The sequence below is a fragment of the Pavona decussata genome, unplaced genomic scaffold, assembly GCF_977016875.1.
Source record: "Pavona decussata unplaced genomic scaffold, jaPavDecu1.1 SCAFFOLD_64, whole genome shotgun sequence".
Taxonomy (NCBI): Eukaryota; Metazoa; Cnidaria; class Anthozoa; order Scleractinia; family Agariciidae; genus Pavona; species Pavona decussata.
This window is the reverse complement of record NW_028145484.1, coordinates 6,582,555-6,602,188: the sequence shown is the minus strand read 5'-3', so window position 1 is coordinate 6,602,188 and position 19,634 is coordinate 6,582,555. Positions and strand designations below refer to the sequence as shown.

The window sequence follows — 19,634 nt, the reverse complement described above, 5'->3', positions numbered from 1 at the left end:
GATTTAAACACATTTTTTTTTTTGGGGGGGGGGGGGGGGGAGATAGCGAGAAATGTCGCAATGTGCATGCGCGTTCGTAGATTTCGCCATCTTTTCCTTCTCGCGTCCAACTTTCTCTGAAGTAAGCGGTTATTATTATTATTATTATTATTATTATTATTATTATTATTATTATTATTATTATTATTATTATTATTATTATTATTATTATTATTATTATTATTATTATTATGGCAGTAAAAACTTCTGGACACCCAGATTACCTAAACAATGATTGGGCGGCCAGCCGTGGCCAATCAATGTAACGACCAAATTACAAATTACAAATTTACAATTAACCTCCGAACTTCTAATCTTAAAAATCCTAGTTATAAAATGCTAAAACTATTTATCATTCATAAAATCCTAAATCTAAATACTAAAAGTTCTGTTCATCGCGATGAAAACACTTGAAAAGTAAATAAAAATAAAAGTATAATAAAACGCCTAATGTCCATTATTTAAAAAGCTTAAAGCGCCTGGCAATGTTGAGTGAGCTTGTGATAACTGATTTCTGTATCTGCAGAACTATTGTGTCGCTTTTATCTCCCACTAGCTCTTTAAGTGCCTTCCTGACATCTCTTGAATAACCTCCGAGTACATCCACAATAATATTGAACTGTCTCACACGATATTCAGGATATCTCTGCTCGAGCTCCCAGCGTAATGGCCCGTACTTTGTTGTCTTCTCGGCATCTTTCTCCTCCCTGTTTTCAACCCAAGAGCAGCTCATCTCTATCACCGATACTCCCTTATTCTCCTTGTCCACGATGGTGGCGTCGATCCTATTCGCCTTTACGTGCGTGTTATCTGCATACAGGGGAATGTCCCAATATGCTATCGCCCTCTCATTCTCGTACATAGGCTTAGGCTGGGTTTTCGAAAACCATGGAACCTTTGATGTAACTAGGTCCAGTGCCCTGATCACTTGAAAAAACAAAATCTTAAGAGCGTTGTTATGCCTTGCCAAATACAAAGTCTATTATTATTATTATTATTATTATTATTATTATTATTATTATTATTATTGTTAATTATTATTATTATTATTATTATTATTATTATTAAGAAGAAGAAAGAGATGCACTACATGTAAAACAATAATAGTGTTTTATTAGATAATTGTAACATCCTCCTCAAACAAATATTAATATAAGAATTAGCTAAATTCCAACAAAAAAATTCTAAGATTTTGTCGATGCAAAGAACCAACGGGCCATCTTTCAATTTTTACTCAAACGTGATTTTACTTGTGTTCTCAAAAGAACTTAAATTTCAACAAATTACTTATCCTGTATGCTCTCAATATCAAACTAATTTTACAAAATTGCAACGGAAACGGCTACAGAATTACTGTAAATACCCTCAGAATACTTGAAGGTCTACTACTGCAAGCCGACAATAAAATAATCACAAACCAAAAAATAATTTCATGACAAGTTGAAACTAATAGAACTAGAATTAAAACTTCTACTAATAGTTTTTAAATCTCACTACAGCATCCATAGGTGCTGTTATCGAACCTCGTAAAGAAGAAAATATTGTGTCATAAGGCTGTCCATGTCGCACTGCTATTTTCGTACATTTTGGAGTTGTTCAATCTGCTCTGCTACCAAGCAACCTATCCGCCAAGGACGAGAATATTCCGGCTTTTCCACGTAGCCCCCGTCTTTTTATTATTTTATTTTCTATTGTATTTGATCTGTTGACCGGAAAGTATCGTGGGCGCTTCAGTTGTAGTAGGATTGTTCTGGAAGACAAACTTAGTTCTAAACCCCTTGTAAGACGAGTTATACTCTAATAGCCTATTGCAAAAAGTTGCTCGGATCATACCGCATTAAGGAAATCACCCCACTTGCCTAAAAAGCGGTATTTTTCACGTCAATTGCAAAAACTCTAGATAAAAAGCTAACAAGAGCTTAAAAAATCACCAAGCTAACATTAAAAAGCAATTTAACCATATTACTAGAAATATATTAATCATTTATGGGAATTTGGTTGGATAAGTTGTTGGATCTTGATGTCCTACAATTTTATGAAAAACTTGAAATTATAACCATGACAATCGCAAACCTTTTTGCGAAAAAGATAAGCGGAGTACACTGCGCGTGCACAGTTAACTGTTTAATTCATATCCGACTGTTATTTAAATGCACCAATCATAAAGCAAAAGAAGTCTTTGTCAACAGCCAATAGGCTGAAATTTCCATCTTCTTCCTGTTGTTAGCCACGCGGTCTGTTCATTCACTGTGCAGTTTACTTTCTAGTTTTGCTCCACACTCAATACCCCACTTTTAAGATGAAATTTGCAGTCGTTAAACTGCAGTCGTTTTCATGCTCTTAAAAGTAACACAGTTTTCACTGGTGCTATCCATTTCCAACCAGTTTTCACCGGGTTCACACTCAGTCTCTAACAGTTCCCTCTCTTCCTTTGGTAGCTCTTTATTCGACGTCTTCTTACAGCACCACGAGAAAATGTCACTCCAGCTAAACTGTCCCCAATCCCCTTGCGGGCCAATAGTGCAGCAAAGAGCCTGGAAGAAGAACGTCGAGAAAGCCCATCCAAGGGCCATGACAAGCATCAGAAAATGTCCCATCTGCAAATAGGAGAGGACCCTGGACGGCATCATCATTGCACCTAGAAACAAATTAAACAGTTTTTAGATTTTGTCTCTGGTGGCTTCTATATGTCACATACAGACTTCGGAGAATTGGAGAGAACGAGAGAGATCGAGCTCTGGAGAGAATATATAAACACGTACCTTTATTCTCTACTCTCGTTCACTCTTTCCTTGTAGTTTTTCCCTTTCCCCTCATTATTTTTTCCTTCTGTTACTATATTCAGTGTCAAGGCTTGCAACATACTTTGATCACTGTGGAAGCTCCGCTATCTGCAAATTTGTCTTCAGTAGTCTTATTTGATAGGGGCACAGGTATTAGCATGATAGAAGGGACACCTTTATACTGTCCTTACCTGCAATGAAAGTTGTGACGGCTGCCATGGTGATAGCCGATCCCATTCGGGATAATGAAAACTGCACGCGAGCCTTCCTGCATTCTTTATTAGGAGCCAAACAATAGGCCACCCCAAAATGCATTGCAAAGTCAATGGACACCCCTACTGCTACTGACATTGTTATGGACTCCAAGATATTGAGTTTCCAGCCACTCAGAACAAGAGAGCCAGTCGTTACAGAAATGATACCGATAATTGTCAGTATAGCGTATACACTGACAAGGACGTTCAGGGTAGTCAACAGCATCACAGCAAACGCCATAACAATGGCGATCGTCATGGAAACAAGTGTTCCTGTGGAGAGACTTTTCTGTAGATCGTAGAACTCCAGATTGCTAATCCACCACGCCCCCTTCATGCCACCTGGCGCGATACTCGTCTCTTTGTTTATCCAGGATTCAATGCGTTGCCAGAACTGGTGCGCGGGTTTGTAAGCGCGAGAAATTTGTACATTGGTTATAATACGCATATGGACGCCCTTAATATTGCCGTCCCTGTCGTAAATAAAGCTCCCTATAGTTGGGTCGTGCCGCTTATACCTCAGCTTTTCCTCACGAAAATATGCCGAGATAGCGCACGAATCTAACAACGTCTTGTTAAACGGAAACGTTGAATTTTTACAGCAAGGATAATAGGAGATTTCTGGCGTTAATGGGTCATCGCAGCTTTGATTATAGTATTTTTCCAGGAAACAGTACCTCGTTATACCTTCTTTCTTTGCATAAAATGTCTGCCTGCGAAGTCTTTCGCAGAAGCTCATCAACCACTTTTGAGACTCGCTGTTCAAGATGTCAAACCTTCCGTCCCATTCAAGATTCCCATAGTCATGAGGATTGAGTTGGTCTCCGTTGTCGATGGCTTTGAGCCCCCAGAAAACATCGATGTGGAATGTAGCGCTTCCCTGGGAGGGGCTGGTCTCGAAACGGAATTTATCTTTAAGGTTTAACTCATAGACTTCAAGGGGATGTGATGCCTCGAACATCTGGAAGTCAGACGATGTTGGAAGCTGGAAGCCGGGTTTAAAGAGAAGAACTTCTAAGCCAGCTGCTGTAAGAAGCGTGAATAAAACGATCCAGAAAAACCGGAATTTTATCACGACTTGTGGGAGGAACTTATCAAAGAAATAGCGAACAAAATTGCTCACATATCGCTCGTAGAGCAGTTTCAATTTTTGGTGCGAAGACTTCTGATCACATGACCAGGGACCACAAAATTTTTCGTTGATCACGCAGACAGCAGGAAACCACGTGACCATCATACTAAACTTGCACAGAATGGCTATGCCAGCATATATTCCAAAGCATTTGATGGTGGTTATCTGAGAACTGAAATTTGCAATAAAGGCAGCTGCGGTCGTGAGACTGGTGACAAACATGGACAACGACGCATGTTTTAAGGTGTCAGCGGTAATGCGAGTGAGAGTTGCTCCTGGGTTGTTCTGTTTTGACTGGCGCCAAACATCAGTGAAAACAAAGGCGTCATCAGCTCCGATACCCACCAGAAATATAAGAGTTGTAATGTTTAAAAACGGGAAAAACTTCAGCCCGAATACGATCATGTATAAGAAATAGGCGATGATCAAAGCGCTAACAACAGAAAGCACCAGAAGACATGTCAACAGTATGGACTCTGTGTAGAACCACATGATCAACAGAATGATCATCATGGCCATAGAAGGATAAATTATGTCTGCCATTAACATTTTGTTGAATGTATCGAATTTTAGAAAGTAGAATTCTGTTCCCACTAGCTTGACATCGCCGTCTGAAACGTGCCCTTTCTTAATATACTTCTCATAGATTAGTTTCCTAAACGATTTGTCCTTTCCTGCTGGGGACAAAACTGTTGTGTATTCAAGCTTCTCACCCGTTGGACCGAAAAATTTTTTGTCCGTTAAGTAGTATAGAATGTTGTAAACGGCATTATATCTGACGCACTGTAAAGGAAGAGTTTGGCATATTGGGTACACTATGCTGTATTTAAAATTCCAACAGTTTTCTTTCAACTTGGCGTTGTTAAAAAGCGACGCACACCGTCTTAATAACGATAAAACAGCAGATACGTCAAGTGAAGATATATCTTGGCAGGAAGTTCTTCCTGAGAGAGCGGCGATGTAGTTACCGACAGACCAACTAGGACAACATTCACTAACCCTCACAGAGTTATAGTTAATGTTCCTTTCAAAACAATTTGATTTAAATCCTCTTGACATGCGCACAACTTTCTCTTCCATACGGCAAACAGCCTTAAGACTCTGTGCATTGAAGATATTCCCGCCAGAAATTTTCGAGGCAAAAACCATCTTGTAAGAAATTTTATTTTTCATGAAGACGTTTGGACTATCACACATAGCCAGACGAAAATGGCTCTTAACTCGGCTTAACGTCTTCTCTCTTCGAGTCTTTGCCGTTGGTACAGCAGACAGTTGCAAAATTTGTGATGAGTACCAAGTCTGATTTCCTAGGTCTATTTTTGGTATTGGGAAAGTGGCGATTAAATCATTTCTTACGGCTGACCCGAGAAGAAGACTTGTACGGTATCTTTTGTTGATCAGTGTCCCACGAGGCTCAAATCCCTGAGTGAAATAAAAAGAAAAGAGATATACATTTAACTTAATGTAATCTAAAATGTGTATGACACTGACTTGTAAAACGTTAAAACCAAACGTTTATAAAAACGTAACAAGACGTTTCGGCCGAAAATCTTCGGCCTTCATCGGTTTATAAAAAGGCCAAATAAGCAAACGCTTATCTAACGGTTCACATTTAACTTCACGAGCGATATCTTGCATGGTTATACTCTGAAGAACTAGACAATCAACTTCGCTAGCAATGATTAGAAAAGATTTTACCGTAGGATTTTAAAGCATTAAAAAAGGTAAATTATGCATCATTTATAGAGGTGATGTATTTATTCATTCCTCAAACTGCTTCTGACAATAGATTAAGGTTTTAAGGTTGCAAAACTTATGTTAGTAAATCCAAGCTCACTTTTGTGAAAGTCGCATAAAAGATTACTAACATAACAAAAGACTCGTTTTGCGCTTTTTCGCACACGTCAGACTTTATCGAAAACCAATTGAGCAAGGTGTAATCTCACCAAAACTGGAGTGGAAAAATCTGGAATCTCTGGTGCGTTAAGCTGAGGAACAAAAGAAAAGAGTCCACAAATGATGATCAGCAGTAACGTGGCGAAAAACACTGCATACGGGTATTCAGCCAACACCACCGAGTACCTGGAAAGAGAAAAACATAGGTACTTTATGCGTGCAAGGGTTGACTGCTAAAACAAGCTGTAGACCTAACTATTTTTTTTATAGATGTCCCTTTCGACTGGAGGAAACATTCTGCGCCCATTTCCGCGGAAATATAGAATAAAATGAAGCTTGAACAAGACTCAATAGACCATCGAAAATGTCACGTTAAAAAAACACGTTTTTTTATAGTTCGGACGTGCCGGGATTTTAGGGGGATGTACTAACATTCAGTTAATGTTTTGGAAGCATACATGACTATTTCTCTGTCAGGTATATCTATCTAAGTGGGTGTTATTCGTAGTTCAAGGTCATTCGGCGGCATATATCGGTTGCCTTAACGCAAAATTTCCTTTTATTTAGGCTCAGACGAATCTTAATTTAGCCGGCGTCAGCGAGTGATGTAAAGTTTGGATATCCAAGATTAAAATGTAAGGAAAGAATATTTTGTTATAATTCTTAGTATTTAGGACGACTACTGTTCTCCTGTAGCCGTGTATAGGTCTCAGTATTCATCAATAAACGAGATGCGTGTGAAGGAATTTAGTGTGCAAACGCTTTTTTTTTTTTCGTTCCGCTGTAGAGTAATTAGAGAACAACTAGGAGTTCTCTTCCGTAGACTTAGAGAAATGTCATGCTTCGGCGGCCGTTTTAATTAAAATGTGGTTTACAAAACCCCATTTTTGTGTGCAGGTATCCAAAAACGTGCCCATACCTTGGCCTCGACCATTTTTGCCCAGCTTGGTCAGCTTGCACAGGAATTTCTTTACCATCGTTATTATTTTGGATTTGTTCGTCATTTGTCGGAGCTTCTTCGTCCTTCAAAGCAATCTCCGGGTCATCCATAATCCTACGCTGAACTGCTTTGGTTTTTGGCAGAGTTGTGAGGTGATTTCAAATACTTGCTATCACCCTAAAGTTAATGGAATAGTATAGGAGTGATTAAGTAAAAAGCAAACAAACAGTAATTAGAAAAACTCGATTGAGGATGTTAAAACATAGCTTTGGATAGCGCTAAACAACGGAAAGGTCAATAGTCCCTTAACCAACTCACAGACATTAGTATGAACTATATTTGGCCGCGGATGACCAGGATTGAAATGGATTGCAACAAGAAAAATGATTGGCGAATTTTTTCAACTTTTTTCTAAGTGTACCAGCAAAATCGCTAAAAACTGACCATGATTTGCTCTTCCTTTGAGAAATCACTTTAAATTTTGTTACCAGCGATCGAAGAGTTATTTATGTTTGAGCAAAAAGGCAATTTGTCAAATTTTTTTTGTAGCTTTGACCAAAGCTCAGCAGAATTATTGTGATAGTGCCTCTCTAAATTAAGTACAGTAGTTACACCTTGGGCGTCGATGATTCTCGTGCTTAGCAGTTTAGAAAGCGATTTTTTTTGGTGAAATCAGCAACAAGTAAAAAATAATGAAACTAGGCCGAGGAATGATAGAATTCGTTCTATTTTCCGATCCGTAAAAAAACATCAGGCCTTAATTTTTGAATCAGTTTTGGTAATCCTTAACAAGAACTCCTGGCGCGGAGCCTTAATACTGAAAACTTTTTGCCAGTCATTTACAATTGGACGCTTCCTAACGCGAAGGCCTTTACAAAAATAAGGTCAGTTGTGGGGACTTGAAAACGGAGGTTCTTCAAGAGTGTGGACAAAATTGTGAATGAAATGGTATGTTTTTAAGCCCGGTAATTAAATGAGAAAGAGTTACAAATGAGTATCATTGGCGTTGAAGCTTGAGGCTTGTTTGTTTTCCCAGATGGTGCAAATGAATCAATTATATGCAACGGCGCCATGTGCGTGTGATTGAAAACCTCAGAGAACAGCTTGTGAACGTGAACGAAAACCTGTCACTTGGTAACAGATGTCCATCCCGAGGCGTACAAAAGGCGAAAACTCCGAAAGTACTACTGAGGAAGAAAATATTTGACCCGTTTTTTGAAAGGTAAACACGGCTGAGTTTGAAAACGCATCGGTGTGAAATGGGTGTGAAACGTGCACTGTTAAAAGGATCCTGCCCCTTAGTACACCGGAATCGAACCAAGTCCTGTATTCAAGGCACAGCGCGGAGTTCCCAAGTACAGTATTACGTCTTCCCGACTAGCTTCAATTACTCATATTTCTCGTCTAATATCTTGGTTGAGGGCGCGGAGCCATAACGGTTTCGTTTCAAGACAGACTTTCAACCCTGGGACAGCTGCCGTATCCTCGTACCACGGTCGACAAAGTTGACAAGGGTGATGACTACTTATCAAAACTCGTCAGAATTTACGTTTTAGAAGTGAAACTTCGCTTTTTAAGTTAAAGTTTAAATTCCTGTTTTGGAATCGGTTAAAAAAAATTCGACTAGCACTTTTCATGGGAGTCCTTCATCTCTGTCGTTTACACGACGTTTGAGGCAACCTTGTGGTATTACAGTGAATTCGGCTAATTTGCTTTTCACTTCCACAACATTTTTTGAAATGAAGGAGGTGCTAGCTCTTTTCCCCAAATGGGACGCTGAACTTTAGCCTTTTTAATACCGATGCAGCTAACAGTGTAAAACATTTATGAGATTTGGCCGGATTAAGCCTTATTTGTTTGCTCACCGTAGCTTTCTGGCCTTCTCTAGCTTACATATTTATAATAATTTTGAAATTTGTTTTCAATTTCTCTAGCGCGGTAAGTGTTAACCATACCCATAACTAGTTAAAAATGGAAACTTGAAACCAATTGATGTGTGCTATGACCAGGATACGATTTCCTCTCAAAAATTACGACCTTTTGGAAACGTTTTGATATAAAAAGCGTGGCCGTTTATTGAAATATACCCAACAATTTTCTTTTGCTTTTAGTGATTTAACAGCGATTTGACATGTTGTATATTTTTTCTGCAATAAATAAATTACGCTGTTTGACTTTCACTTCAGGCCATTGTTTTGGTTGGCTTTAATTTTTCCGTGAATAGATACATATTTTCTTTAGTCTGTGTTAGGGCCTCTTCATATGATCCCGGTTACCGGGATGGCTCGGTAAGCGGGATGAATTTTGCAGTCCGTTCATATGGGAAATTTCATCCCGGTTACCGAGATGAAAAGTGGTGACGCGGTCAATCGAGCGTGACATTTACCGAACAAGCCCGGCAAGAATTTTTCATTTTTATCGGTTCTACAAACCTCAAAAGTATTATATTTTTATCTCTACTACGAAAAGGAATTATTTTGAACTAGAACATCTCAGAAATAAGCCGTAATAATCAAATATATCCGTTCTAAGACGCGAATGTTTGGTTATAGACTTCATCCCGGTAACCGGGATACCGTGTTCATATGAGAAAATTTTCGTCCCGGACTCCGAGATCTCGGTCGCTGAAACCGAGATCTCGGTAACCGGGCTGGCCCGCCTTCTCATATGAACACATCGAATTTTTTACAAAAGAAATAGGAATGAGGCGAGATCTCGGTAAGCGGGCTAGCCCGGTCAACCGGGATCATATGAAGAGGCCCTTAATCTATCCAACCCAGGCCATTACATGTACGAGCAATTTTTTTATAGTACGTACTTCAAATCTAAACTGTTACATTTTTTTTGCAGAGTCTTGAATGTGGTATTTTTGCGGAAAATAATATCGCGTGCTGCGAAAATAAAATAAATAATAACTAAAAGTAGCCGTCTTCATGCGAAAAACAAATCATGAAAAACGACTTTGCCCATTTTTCCGCTAAAGTAAAAAGATTACTTGAATAAGAATTTGTATTATTTTTTTGCAAGTTTTAGACGGCTATTTTGCTTATTTCATTGAAAAGGACAGAAGCTGTTCTATGAATGTACCTCAGACAGGTGCATGGCTTGCGGTTTTCGCTCCTTGGTTTTGGCAGTTTAGTCTTCTGCAAACAACTGTATTTCGGCCACAATAATTTTTCTCCTGAAATATTCCAGAAATGCTCGTTTATACCGAACTGACCGCCCACATTTGTATTACCGTACAATCATCTGGGTTTATACAAACCTTAAATACATAATGGACGATACCAGGTGTTTTAAAATTAATAACTTTGAATTTGAAAGTCTAAACGCGCAACTACCTGTTACAGTCCAGTTTATATAATTCCTAGATTCTTGATGCGGCACTGTCATCAACATTCATGCGAGAAATTAAGTTTTTTAAAAAAATATCAAGGAAATTCACCGATTTCGCAGTTTTGTTAATGGCTAAGTGCTCAAACTTCTGATAGATACCGACAACAAATCGAATAACAATATCAATTAAAAAATAATATGAAACATATATCATTGCTGTATCAATGTGGCTACAAGTGATGTGAAGATACTACATGTATATTGCTACTGGGCGACACTTTGCTATTTTCAAGCGCGAATTTTTTGAAAACAAAAATCATTATGAGTAATTTATAGAGCATAACACTTAAGCGCTTATTCCGGTATTCTGACAAAAAAAATTACTTGTAAATGAAAACAAATAACACCTTAAAGCTAGATATTATTTTATACTCCAGGATATTAAGATCGCACAAATCTGTGACCAATTATATACCGAGTAACTTTTCTCCTGATGCAGAAGCGGCTTGTCTTAAATTTTCAACGTTGTATTTTCCACGTTACAGCACATATTCGAGTCGAGAGACAGGCCTTAAAAGATTGACTATGAAATACACCTACCTTGTACGCACCCAACGGAATCAAGTGATAAGCATTACCAAAAACGTTCACTTATCCATTTAAGAGGGACGCTCTATATATTCCTTTACCTCTAAGCAGAAACGAAAAGAACAAAAAACCCGGCGACTTGCCGACTATAAACAAGTGACGCTACTTCCGGTTCTTCATTTCCATGGCAACCCATAGTCTACTTCCGCCGCCGGGCTCACAGGACATGCACAGTTGCGTTCTGAGTTATTTGGTGTACGGTACTTTGAAAGAGGTACGAAATACAACTGGTAATATATTTCTCAACTATAAAAACGAAATGGGTGTCCTATAGCTAGAAAGTCTTCACTGTGCTTTGCCTGACATATTGTGTATATTTTGAACTCGTTCCATGCTTTTTATGTTCACGAGCTCTGCTCATTAGAAATTGATATAGATTTTTAAGCAGGTCGAAATTGTACGACTAGTAAGCTACAATAATAAAAATAATCCTTCAGTTGACACGGACCACAATGCTAAAAGCTGTGATAACAAGGACACTGAGCTAAATAACATTTCTCTAATAGCGAATAGTTTTAATTTTTGGCTAATTTGTTAAGAACGAAGTAATACTATCAATTTCAGTTTTGTGAATTACCTGCGGGATTTGTAGACCTTCCAAGGATTTAAGATTGAAAAATTCACCATGCAGAGAATGATGGCCAACCAAGTCTTCCACTCTTCCGATGAAGTTTCTTTAGTTTATTCAAGAAGGAAGTAACCGGATAAAATGCAAGTTAAAAATACCTTCTGAAAGATAAAATCGTGAGGTTATCATCTCGTTTTCTAACTACAAGTAAAAGTCAACAACAACAACAACAACAAGCTTTATTTGCATGACTATAACAAATACAGTATTGCAAAACTATTCATAGCTAATTATTGATTCGTTAACTAATTCCTAAGATAACTTAAAATAGAATAAAATAAAAAATAAAAAATAAATAAAATAAAATAAACAAATAAAGTAACTGAAGTCTTTGCTAAATTAAACTTTTCATACAGTAGAAGTAATCATTCCGGAGAGAAGTTTATCTCTCAATTCGAAGCACGAGGAAAGAAATGAAATTAATTGAGTGTTTATAAAATAGTCACTTGAGTTCATTATATGCGATAGTAACGTTTCTTTTACTAATATAATCGTGTAAATGGAAGGCTAGGTTCTATTTTAGAAAAGAACATATCTCTTAAAGAACAGTGACTTAGGCAATCTAATAAAAAATGAATTTCGTCTTCAATGGTTTTACAGTTACAAACATTACACTCCCTTTCATTACGGGGTATGTTGTCGTATCTTCCTGTTTCAATCAAAAGCTTGTGGCTCAGTGCTTATTCTTAGTTTCACTAATGCTTTCCTAGAAGCGTTTTTCCTTGTGAGATCTAGGTAAGCAGAGGGCCCAAACGTTTTTTTGATTGTGAAATAAAAGCTGAGTTTTTGTGAGTGTTGAAAGGTTTGGTGCCAATGAATAAGAGATATATTTCTTTTTCATAAGATCTATATATTGTTTGATGTTATTTTCATTCAATGTGTAATAACTAAAGTTGGGGAAATTATAGTATTCACTCATCTTCATGAGACTGGAGTAAAAACTAGTTTGACCGCTATAATGAAGGTCAACAGATATTCTTAGGGATTGTTTTACTATAGAATATTCATCCTTTCCTTGGAGGTAGTGTACGTAATTAAGTATCTTTTTATTTATGTCAACGATTAGAGGAAATCTGCCAAGTTCAGCTCTACATGCAACGTTGGATGACTTATTATGTACTTCTAAATAACGTTTACAGAAATGTAAATGCGTTTTTTCAATTCTGGAGCCTTCCCACGACTTAAAATCTGATTTAACAAAGGCACCCCACACTTCACTATTGTAGGTTAGAATTGGCTGAATCATTGTGTCAAAAATTTTACATGCAAGAGAATGTTTCAGTGTACTAAAATCAGTGTGTCGCCTTAGACTAAAGAAAGCATGGAGAGCTTTTTGTCGAAGATGTTCAAGCGATGAGTGTGAAATTTCCGGAAGACGAAATGCGAGTTCCTAAGTAAGTGTAGTCTTGTACTATATCTATTAATTCATTGCCTATGTGAAAGGTATAATCGCATTTTTTTGTGCTTTTTTGAAAAATCATTAACTTAATCTTCTTAGGGTTTACTTTTAGCCTCCACGAGTCGCAAAATGATGATGAACTGTTACGGCAATTTTGTAATCCCAATTTTGATCGTGACAATATAATTAAGTCATCTGCATAAAATAATGAACTGAGTTTGGTGCCATTTGGTAGTATTACCGGGTCAGACAAAATATTGTTGAGCGAAAAGGCTAAATCGTTAACATATAGATTAAAGAGCAGAGGACTTAAAATGCAGCCTTGACGCACACCTCTACTGTATTGAAAAGATCGCGTTTGACTATTTCCAATTCTAACAGAACACGTAGAATTCTAGTATAAACTTTTGATAACTTTATAAAAGTTTCCTCCGACATTGATTTGTAACAACTTGTACATAAGTCCATCGTGCCAAACAGAATCAAACGCTTTTCTAAAGTCCACAAAACATGCGTATACTTTTGTATGGTGAGATTTGACATATTTATCCACTAGTGTTCGTAGTGTAAAGACATGGTCTGCTGTTCGATTTTTTGCTAAAAAAACAATTTGAGATTTATGAAGAATGTTATGCGACTGAACGTGTTCGAGGAGTCTTTGATTGAGAATTGAGCAAAATAATTTATAAAGACAACTAGAAATACAGATTCCACGATAATTTGAGGGATCAGTTTTAGATCCAGTTTTAAAAATGGGTGTAATAAGACCATCGCACCAATTTTGAGGCATTGTACCTGAGCTAAGGGCCTTGTTAAATAGCTGTAAATAAACTGGCATTAACTCGTTTAAGCTAGATTTGATCATTTCATTTTTGATTCTATCTGAATACGGAGATTTATTGTTTTTTAACTTTTTTGCCGCTGTACAAAAGTAAAAGCAAGTCAAGGCACCAGTCGTATCGCATATTTTTGCCGCAGCCTGCCGCCGGTTTCCCTGATTTGCTACTTCTCTTCGGTTAAGAATTACTTGATTATTGGGAAATGAACTCTCCAAAGCTTTGACTCCGATCTGAATTGCCTCAAGAATGGTGATCCTACATTATAAGGAATAACAAAAAGTTTTGCTTTGACACCAGGGGAAGTCAACAGGCCGTACCAAACATTTCTTATCATCTACGATGACTGTACTTTCTGCTGATCTTCCCCCGAGCACCATTGGTTTTCTGACACAGGACAAAGAGATTTGACTACAAGTCATCCAACATGTTGGTTATGACATGGGTAGACCGTCATCTTCGTATCGTCCGCGTATGTTCGGTGCTTACCTTCCGCTACTGATAAGGTATTGTAAGGTACGCTTCTATCTTCTACGAACCTTCACGCCACGTCAGGTTCATGAATTATTTTGACTGACCGGTGAAGCCATATATAAATATATAACATTTTCTTGCTTTTTTCAGCCAAGACGTCCTTATATTTGGCTAAGAATTTGTACTTACCTCTGTAAATTCAATTCTGCAAACTACAGAGGCTAAAGCACGATACAAAGTATTTGTTTTTTTTACTTACGGCTAAGGTTCTTAATTGTCGCTACCATTTGTTAGATCTATTTTGTATAAGCTTGTACGAAGCGATTTTTTTGTTCTGTTTTGCAGAAACAGCACCAGCAATTTTGGTGATCAACAGTACTTGTCATAAAAACAAAGTACGAGAATCTCTGAAACAAGGACATCGAACTCGGTCCAGTTTGAATAATACTGAGCGCATGCAGAAATCTCTAACCGCCTTAGGTCCACGTTAGCCTCTCCAAGCTTTGCCAATGCGAGAAAAAATGCATTTCATTCTTCTGAACCGGAAAAACTGATTAATGAACCAGCTAGTTAATGATAACTATTTCTAATTAATTATTTTAATTTCTTACATACTTAGTAAGGCGCATTTGATCATACCCACATGTTAATTTGCGCCATAGAAATATTAATTATTATTATTAATTATTATTATTATTATTATTATTATTATTATTATTATTATTATTATCATTATTATTATTTATTATTTTAATGTTAATACACGTCACAGGAAACATCTCCACAAAAAATATTTACAAAATCATACAAGTCAGCAAATAGAACCACTGCCTCAGCCAAACTTTAGTTATCCTGGCTCTGCTGGCCAGAAAACGACTTACGGTCTGTTATAGTACAAGAAAACTATCTTGTTATCAGTTTTACAAAGGATCCACTTGAGCTACTACTGACTGCAAGAGGCTACCTTGAATTACTTTGTACCTATAGCATTCCCTGACCCTCACTTTTGTTCTCTCTGTGAATTGATGCCATAATGCCTTGCCACTCACTCGTGCTCTACATGGTTAGATAACTGACTAGATGGTCCACACAGCAGAAGTGGATCACACAAAATGGTGAAGACATGTTGAAGTTTTTGAATGAACATCCTTTATTTAAATTAAACACGGTTAAAAATACAGAGGTAAGAAATCTGTGCAATGCTATATTAAACACTCAACAAAGAAACTAAAGTAGTTTTCCTAAGGAAACTGTATGCGCATAAAATGTAAATGTAATGAATATGCCTGACTTTACACGTCTTACATCGCGTGTTTTAAACTGTGAGAAAAAAGCCTTATTCAGTTTTTAATGCATGCTGTAAGCAAGAACGACCAAGCAATCGGCCCATTACATAGTCACTGCAGTTTCTCACTGTATGGCCAAAACGTCGATTATCTACACTTCAACGACAAAATACCGCGCTGAGCACCATGAGCACAATAGGGACACGTGATTTCCACCTGGAAGCTCTTCCTTTGACGGTGGGTTTTCTGGTGAGTGGTGCGTATTCTTTGAGCATCATCTTAACATTTTCTAGAGAGCCGTTGTTTGGAAGCGGATTTATATCTAACAACTTGCACATCAGTGGGTACAGATCCACAGTATTAAAAGGAGACATCTCAAGGCCTTTACGGAAGGCGGGTCCATGAGCAAAGAACACAGAATAGCTCTGGGACTTAATCGGTGGCCATCCATGATCCCCCACTGTCCAGCTCCCTTGACGAGCCCCAGCGCGTGACTTTTTCACTACCCACCCTACTTCCGGATCAATGAAAATTGGCGGGATTCTCCGATTGTATTTCCAGTGGTATTCCTCCGGGATGTTTTCTCTCTTGTACACTGTCATGTGCGGGTGACTGGTAAGATTTTGGTAGATTTCGTCAGTTTTGTTTTCTGTTGTCCAAATGTGTCCAACTGCCCCTCCCTCCACAAGCTGGAAGTCATCAAGATTGATAAAATCCTCCAGAAATATTTGCCGAGAAGATGAAGTGTTGGTCATACTGTGATCGCTTACAAAGATAATGTTGACGTTTTCAAAGAGGTTTGCTTCTTTAAGGCTTTTTATCAAATATCCCACAGCGTCACGATCCACTGCCTCCATAGCTTTCTTATACTGCTCTTCAAATATCCCATAGCTGTGGCCGGTGGAGTCTGGGTTTTCAATGTACAACGCAACGAATCTGGGTGGGGCTTTGGACGTGAGCCAGTTCATTATTTTGTCAATCCGTCTTTGTGCTGGCTCGCTGTGATTCACCATGCAGTGAATGTATGGAGGCCAACCCCTACGGGTTATGTTTCGCATCTTTGGCAAATCCTTGGGGCTTACGTCGCTGCAGTTGATGTGGCAAATTGGTTTTTCGTAGAAAGTTGGTTTTTCTGGGTATCCCGCGAACCCGGGCCAGAAATACATCCCGCTTCTTCCGCCATTCTTTTGCAGGGTCAACCAAATCGGTTGGGATGCATTATAAAATTTAGGATCATAATTACTACAGTCATAATCGAGGACAAACTTCTCTTGATACACAGGATCCCAGAAGTTGTTGGATACAATTCCATGATTCTCGGGATATAAACCCGTCAGGAAACTATGATGGTTTGGCCAAGTTTTACTTGGTACCACAGTCTTGATATACTTGGCTTTAACTCCATTTTTGGCAATGGAGTCTAGATTTGGCGTGCTTGCAAATCCGTTGTCAATAAATTGCCATCGCATGCCATCCATAGAAACGAGAATAACTGTGTCGGTGATTTGTTGTTTGTCATCGCTACTTGCAAACTTCGCTTGAACAACTAAGGCGAAAATCAGGAACATCAAGGCCTCTTGAAAGCGACCGGGCAAAGACACCTGTACTGCCATTCCGTTTGACTCAGGCAAACAACAATGCTCAGGTGGCAAGGAAGAGAAAATGCTAATTAGGTTTCAGTAAAAGCCATATACTTATTCGTTTGACAATGACGCATAAATCTCTCGCTAGCCACACCTACTTTTTCAACATTTATTTGCTTCTGTTCAGCTATTTGTTATGAAGATGACATTTGACTTAAATAAACGGATCTGTTCAGTTTTTCGATTTCCATGTCAATTAAGACAATAACCGCACCCGTTCCAATGGCCCTTTTCTATTGTTACGCAAATGTGGTCAGTAATCGCATGAAGACTACATTTGACAATCAGAGCAATTAAATGGCTCATCCGGTTTAAATCCTCGAGCGTCGAGAGACAAAAAAGACCTCTTCTCGGACAATGGGAGATTTGGCTATGGACAGATTCGGACCAAATCTGTGGAATTCTTTAAGTTCGCCTTCACGTGAACTCTCTCGCGAGAATTTAAAGTAAAAATCCATAATATGGTCTTGAATATATATCTTGGAGTGTGAGGATGTTTGCTATCAGTTGACTCGTCCGTCCAATTTTTTTAATTGATTACATGTCATACCCTGGCTTCGGTTTGCTGTACTCTGTGCAGGTAGTTACTGTAACAGTTTTGCGCCCTTTGCACAGATCAATGACAAAGTAAACATAAATGTAACAAACAAGAAGCATTTCACATCACGATTTTAAAAATGTTTTCAGGGAACTTTCACATATTTTTATCGTTAGGAAACTGTTCTTCGTAATAGGTGTCGAGATGTGTTGGTCCCATGAAGTAAGAGAATGTAAAGTAACAGATCTTTGCAGCTTATAACGCTCTCAACAACCACCTCAGCCCTATTTTTTTTTTCATTACTTATGGACTTCTATTTAACTTTTTTATGTGAAGAGGACATCTGACAAAAAAACAGCCTTTGACAAAACAGCCTCATCTTTTTATTTTTTATGGTAATCAGGACAATAACCGCAAAAGTGTTTTTTTTTCGGTAGTCCTTCATGACGACACAAAAACAGCCAGTAACCACTCCTTCTTTTTCAATGGCAATTTTTCATGTACACGACATTTGGCATCTATTACTACAATCCTCTGTTTTTTATTCTTTTTATGGTAATTGAAACGTAGTATAGGCCATTATATCCGTTACGTCTTGGTCCATCGAGAGACCAACCTTAATTCGCATAGAAAACATCAGAACAATTTAAAGGGAGTCAGAACGCCGTTCCGCATCTATATTCATTTCTTTTTTTTGTAATGTGCTCTGATAACTCATTGAAAACTGATCCTTATGTGTTCTATGTGTGTGAACCGAGGAAGTAAAGAGACTAATCCTTGTACATGTGGTTTATAATGCTCTCAACAATAACCGCTCCTATTTAATTCAATACTTTATGGGCTGCTCTTCAACGTTTTCCTATGGAGACGACGTTGGACTTCAAGATTAACTTATTCTTATTGCCTCTAGTGGGGCATTATGCCTCAAGATTAACGGTCTTCTTTTCTTAATTAATACAACCTGACGTGCATGTTCTTAAATAGCCTTTATTCATGATTACACGATGCTGTCAATAGCCACATCAACCAGCTTACAACAACAATTTTTCATGACTGGAGACGACATTTTGCCTCCATTAACAGAATACCGGACCTTCCCTTTCTTATGGTAAACCTACAACGTTGTTTCATAAAAAAGGGTTTATTACTTTACATCCTCGCGCGTCGACAAATAAACGTTCCTCGGCTCACACATTGCACCATCTTGATCAATCTCCCGTATGACTTGTGCCATATTATAAGCTCCTGGCTTCGGCATCTCAATATTACTTGTGCACTCTCTCGTATTATTATTATTATTATTATTATTATTATTATTATTATTATTAATAAAGAGCTTTAAAGAGTAAAAAATAATAATAATAATATTAATAAAAAAACTGAAAAAAATAGAAATTTAACCAAGTTGTTAGAGCACATTTTTCATTGTTTTATTATGCAAGAGCACTACGGAGCCACACTATAAACTGAGTCTTTCAAAAACCTGCACCAGCACAAGCACTCTTCGCGAGATGGGCAACCTCTGTCAGGTCGCCGAGTGTAGATGCAAACTGTGATTAGATGGATGGAGTTAATATGAATAAAATTAAAGGAAAAAAATATATGCAGGTCTTCATCTAGCTGCACCGGTTGTTTGACTAGTTATAGTTTCTGTTATATTATTGTGAAATAATGCCATCTTGAAAATGTCCCATTTATTACTGTATTAAAAGTTAAAGCAATGATCACTTGTCAAGACTAGCAAGTAGGCTATTCTGACTTCATCTGGAGACGGTGAGTGTTATATAAGCTAAAGGTTACCT

At 37.9% G+C, this 19,634-nt stretch overlaps 2 protein-coding genes across 3 annotated transcripts; both read right to left on the bottom strand.

Moving 5' to 3' along the window:
- Window positions 1-128: 128 nt before the first annotated feature.
- LOC146478800 (protein dispatched homolog 1-like) lies at window positions 129-11,671 on the bottom strand. Of its 2 annotated transcripts, none has more exons than XM_085112429.1 (5): window positions 11,606-11,671; window positions 7,024-7,221; window positions 6,155-6,290; window positions 3,014-5,630; window positions 129-2,677 (listed from the first exon to the last, which is right to left on the bottom strand). In XM_085112429.1, the coding sequence occupies exons 2-5, from the start codon at window positions 7,152-7,154 to the stop codon at window positions 2,355-2,357; spliced, it is 3,207 nt and encodes a 1,068-aa protein (XP_084968555.1). In that variant the 5' UTR covers window positions 7,155-7,221; window positions 11,606-11,671; the 3' UTR covers window positions 129-2,354. The 2 variants fall into 2 exon arrangements, with proteins under 2 accessions (XP_084968555.1, XP_084968554.1); XM_085112428.1 differs by lacking the exon at window positions 11,606-11,671 and adding an exon at window positions 10,981-11,113.
- A 3,833-nt stretch (window positions 11,672-15,504) lies between these two features.
- On the bottom strand, window positions 15,505-17,697 carry LOC146478799 (ectonucleotide pyrophosphatase/phosphodiesterase family member 5-like). The gene has a single exon (XM_085111764.1). The coding sequence runs from the start codon at window positions 17,262-17,264 to the stop codon at window positions 15,810-15,812; it is 1,455 nt and encodes a 484-aa protein (XP_084967890.1). The 5' UTR covers window positions 17,265-17,697; the 3' UTR covers window positions 15,505-15,809.
- Window positions 17,698-19,634: the final 1,937 nt, after the last annotated feature.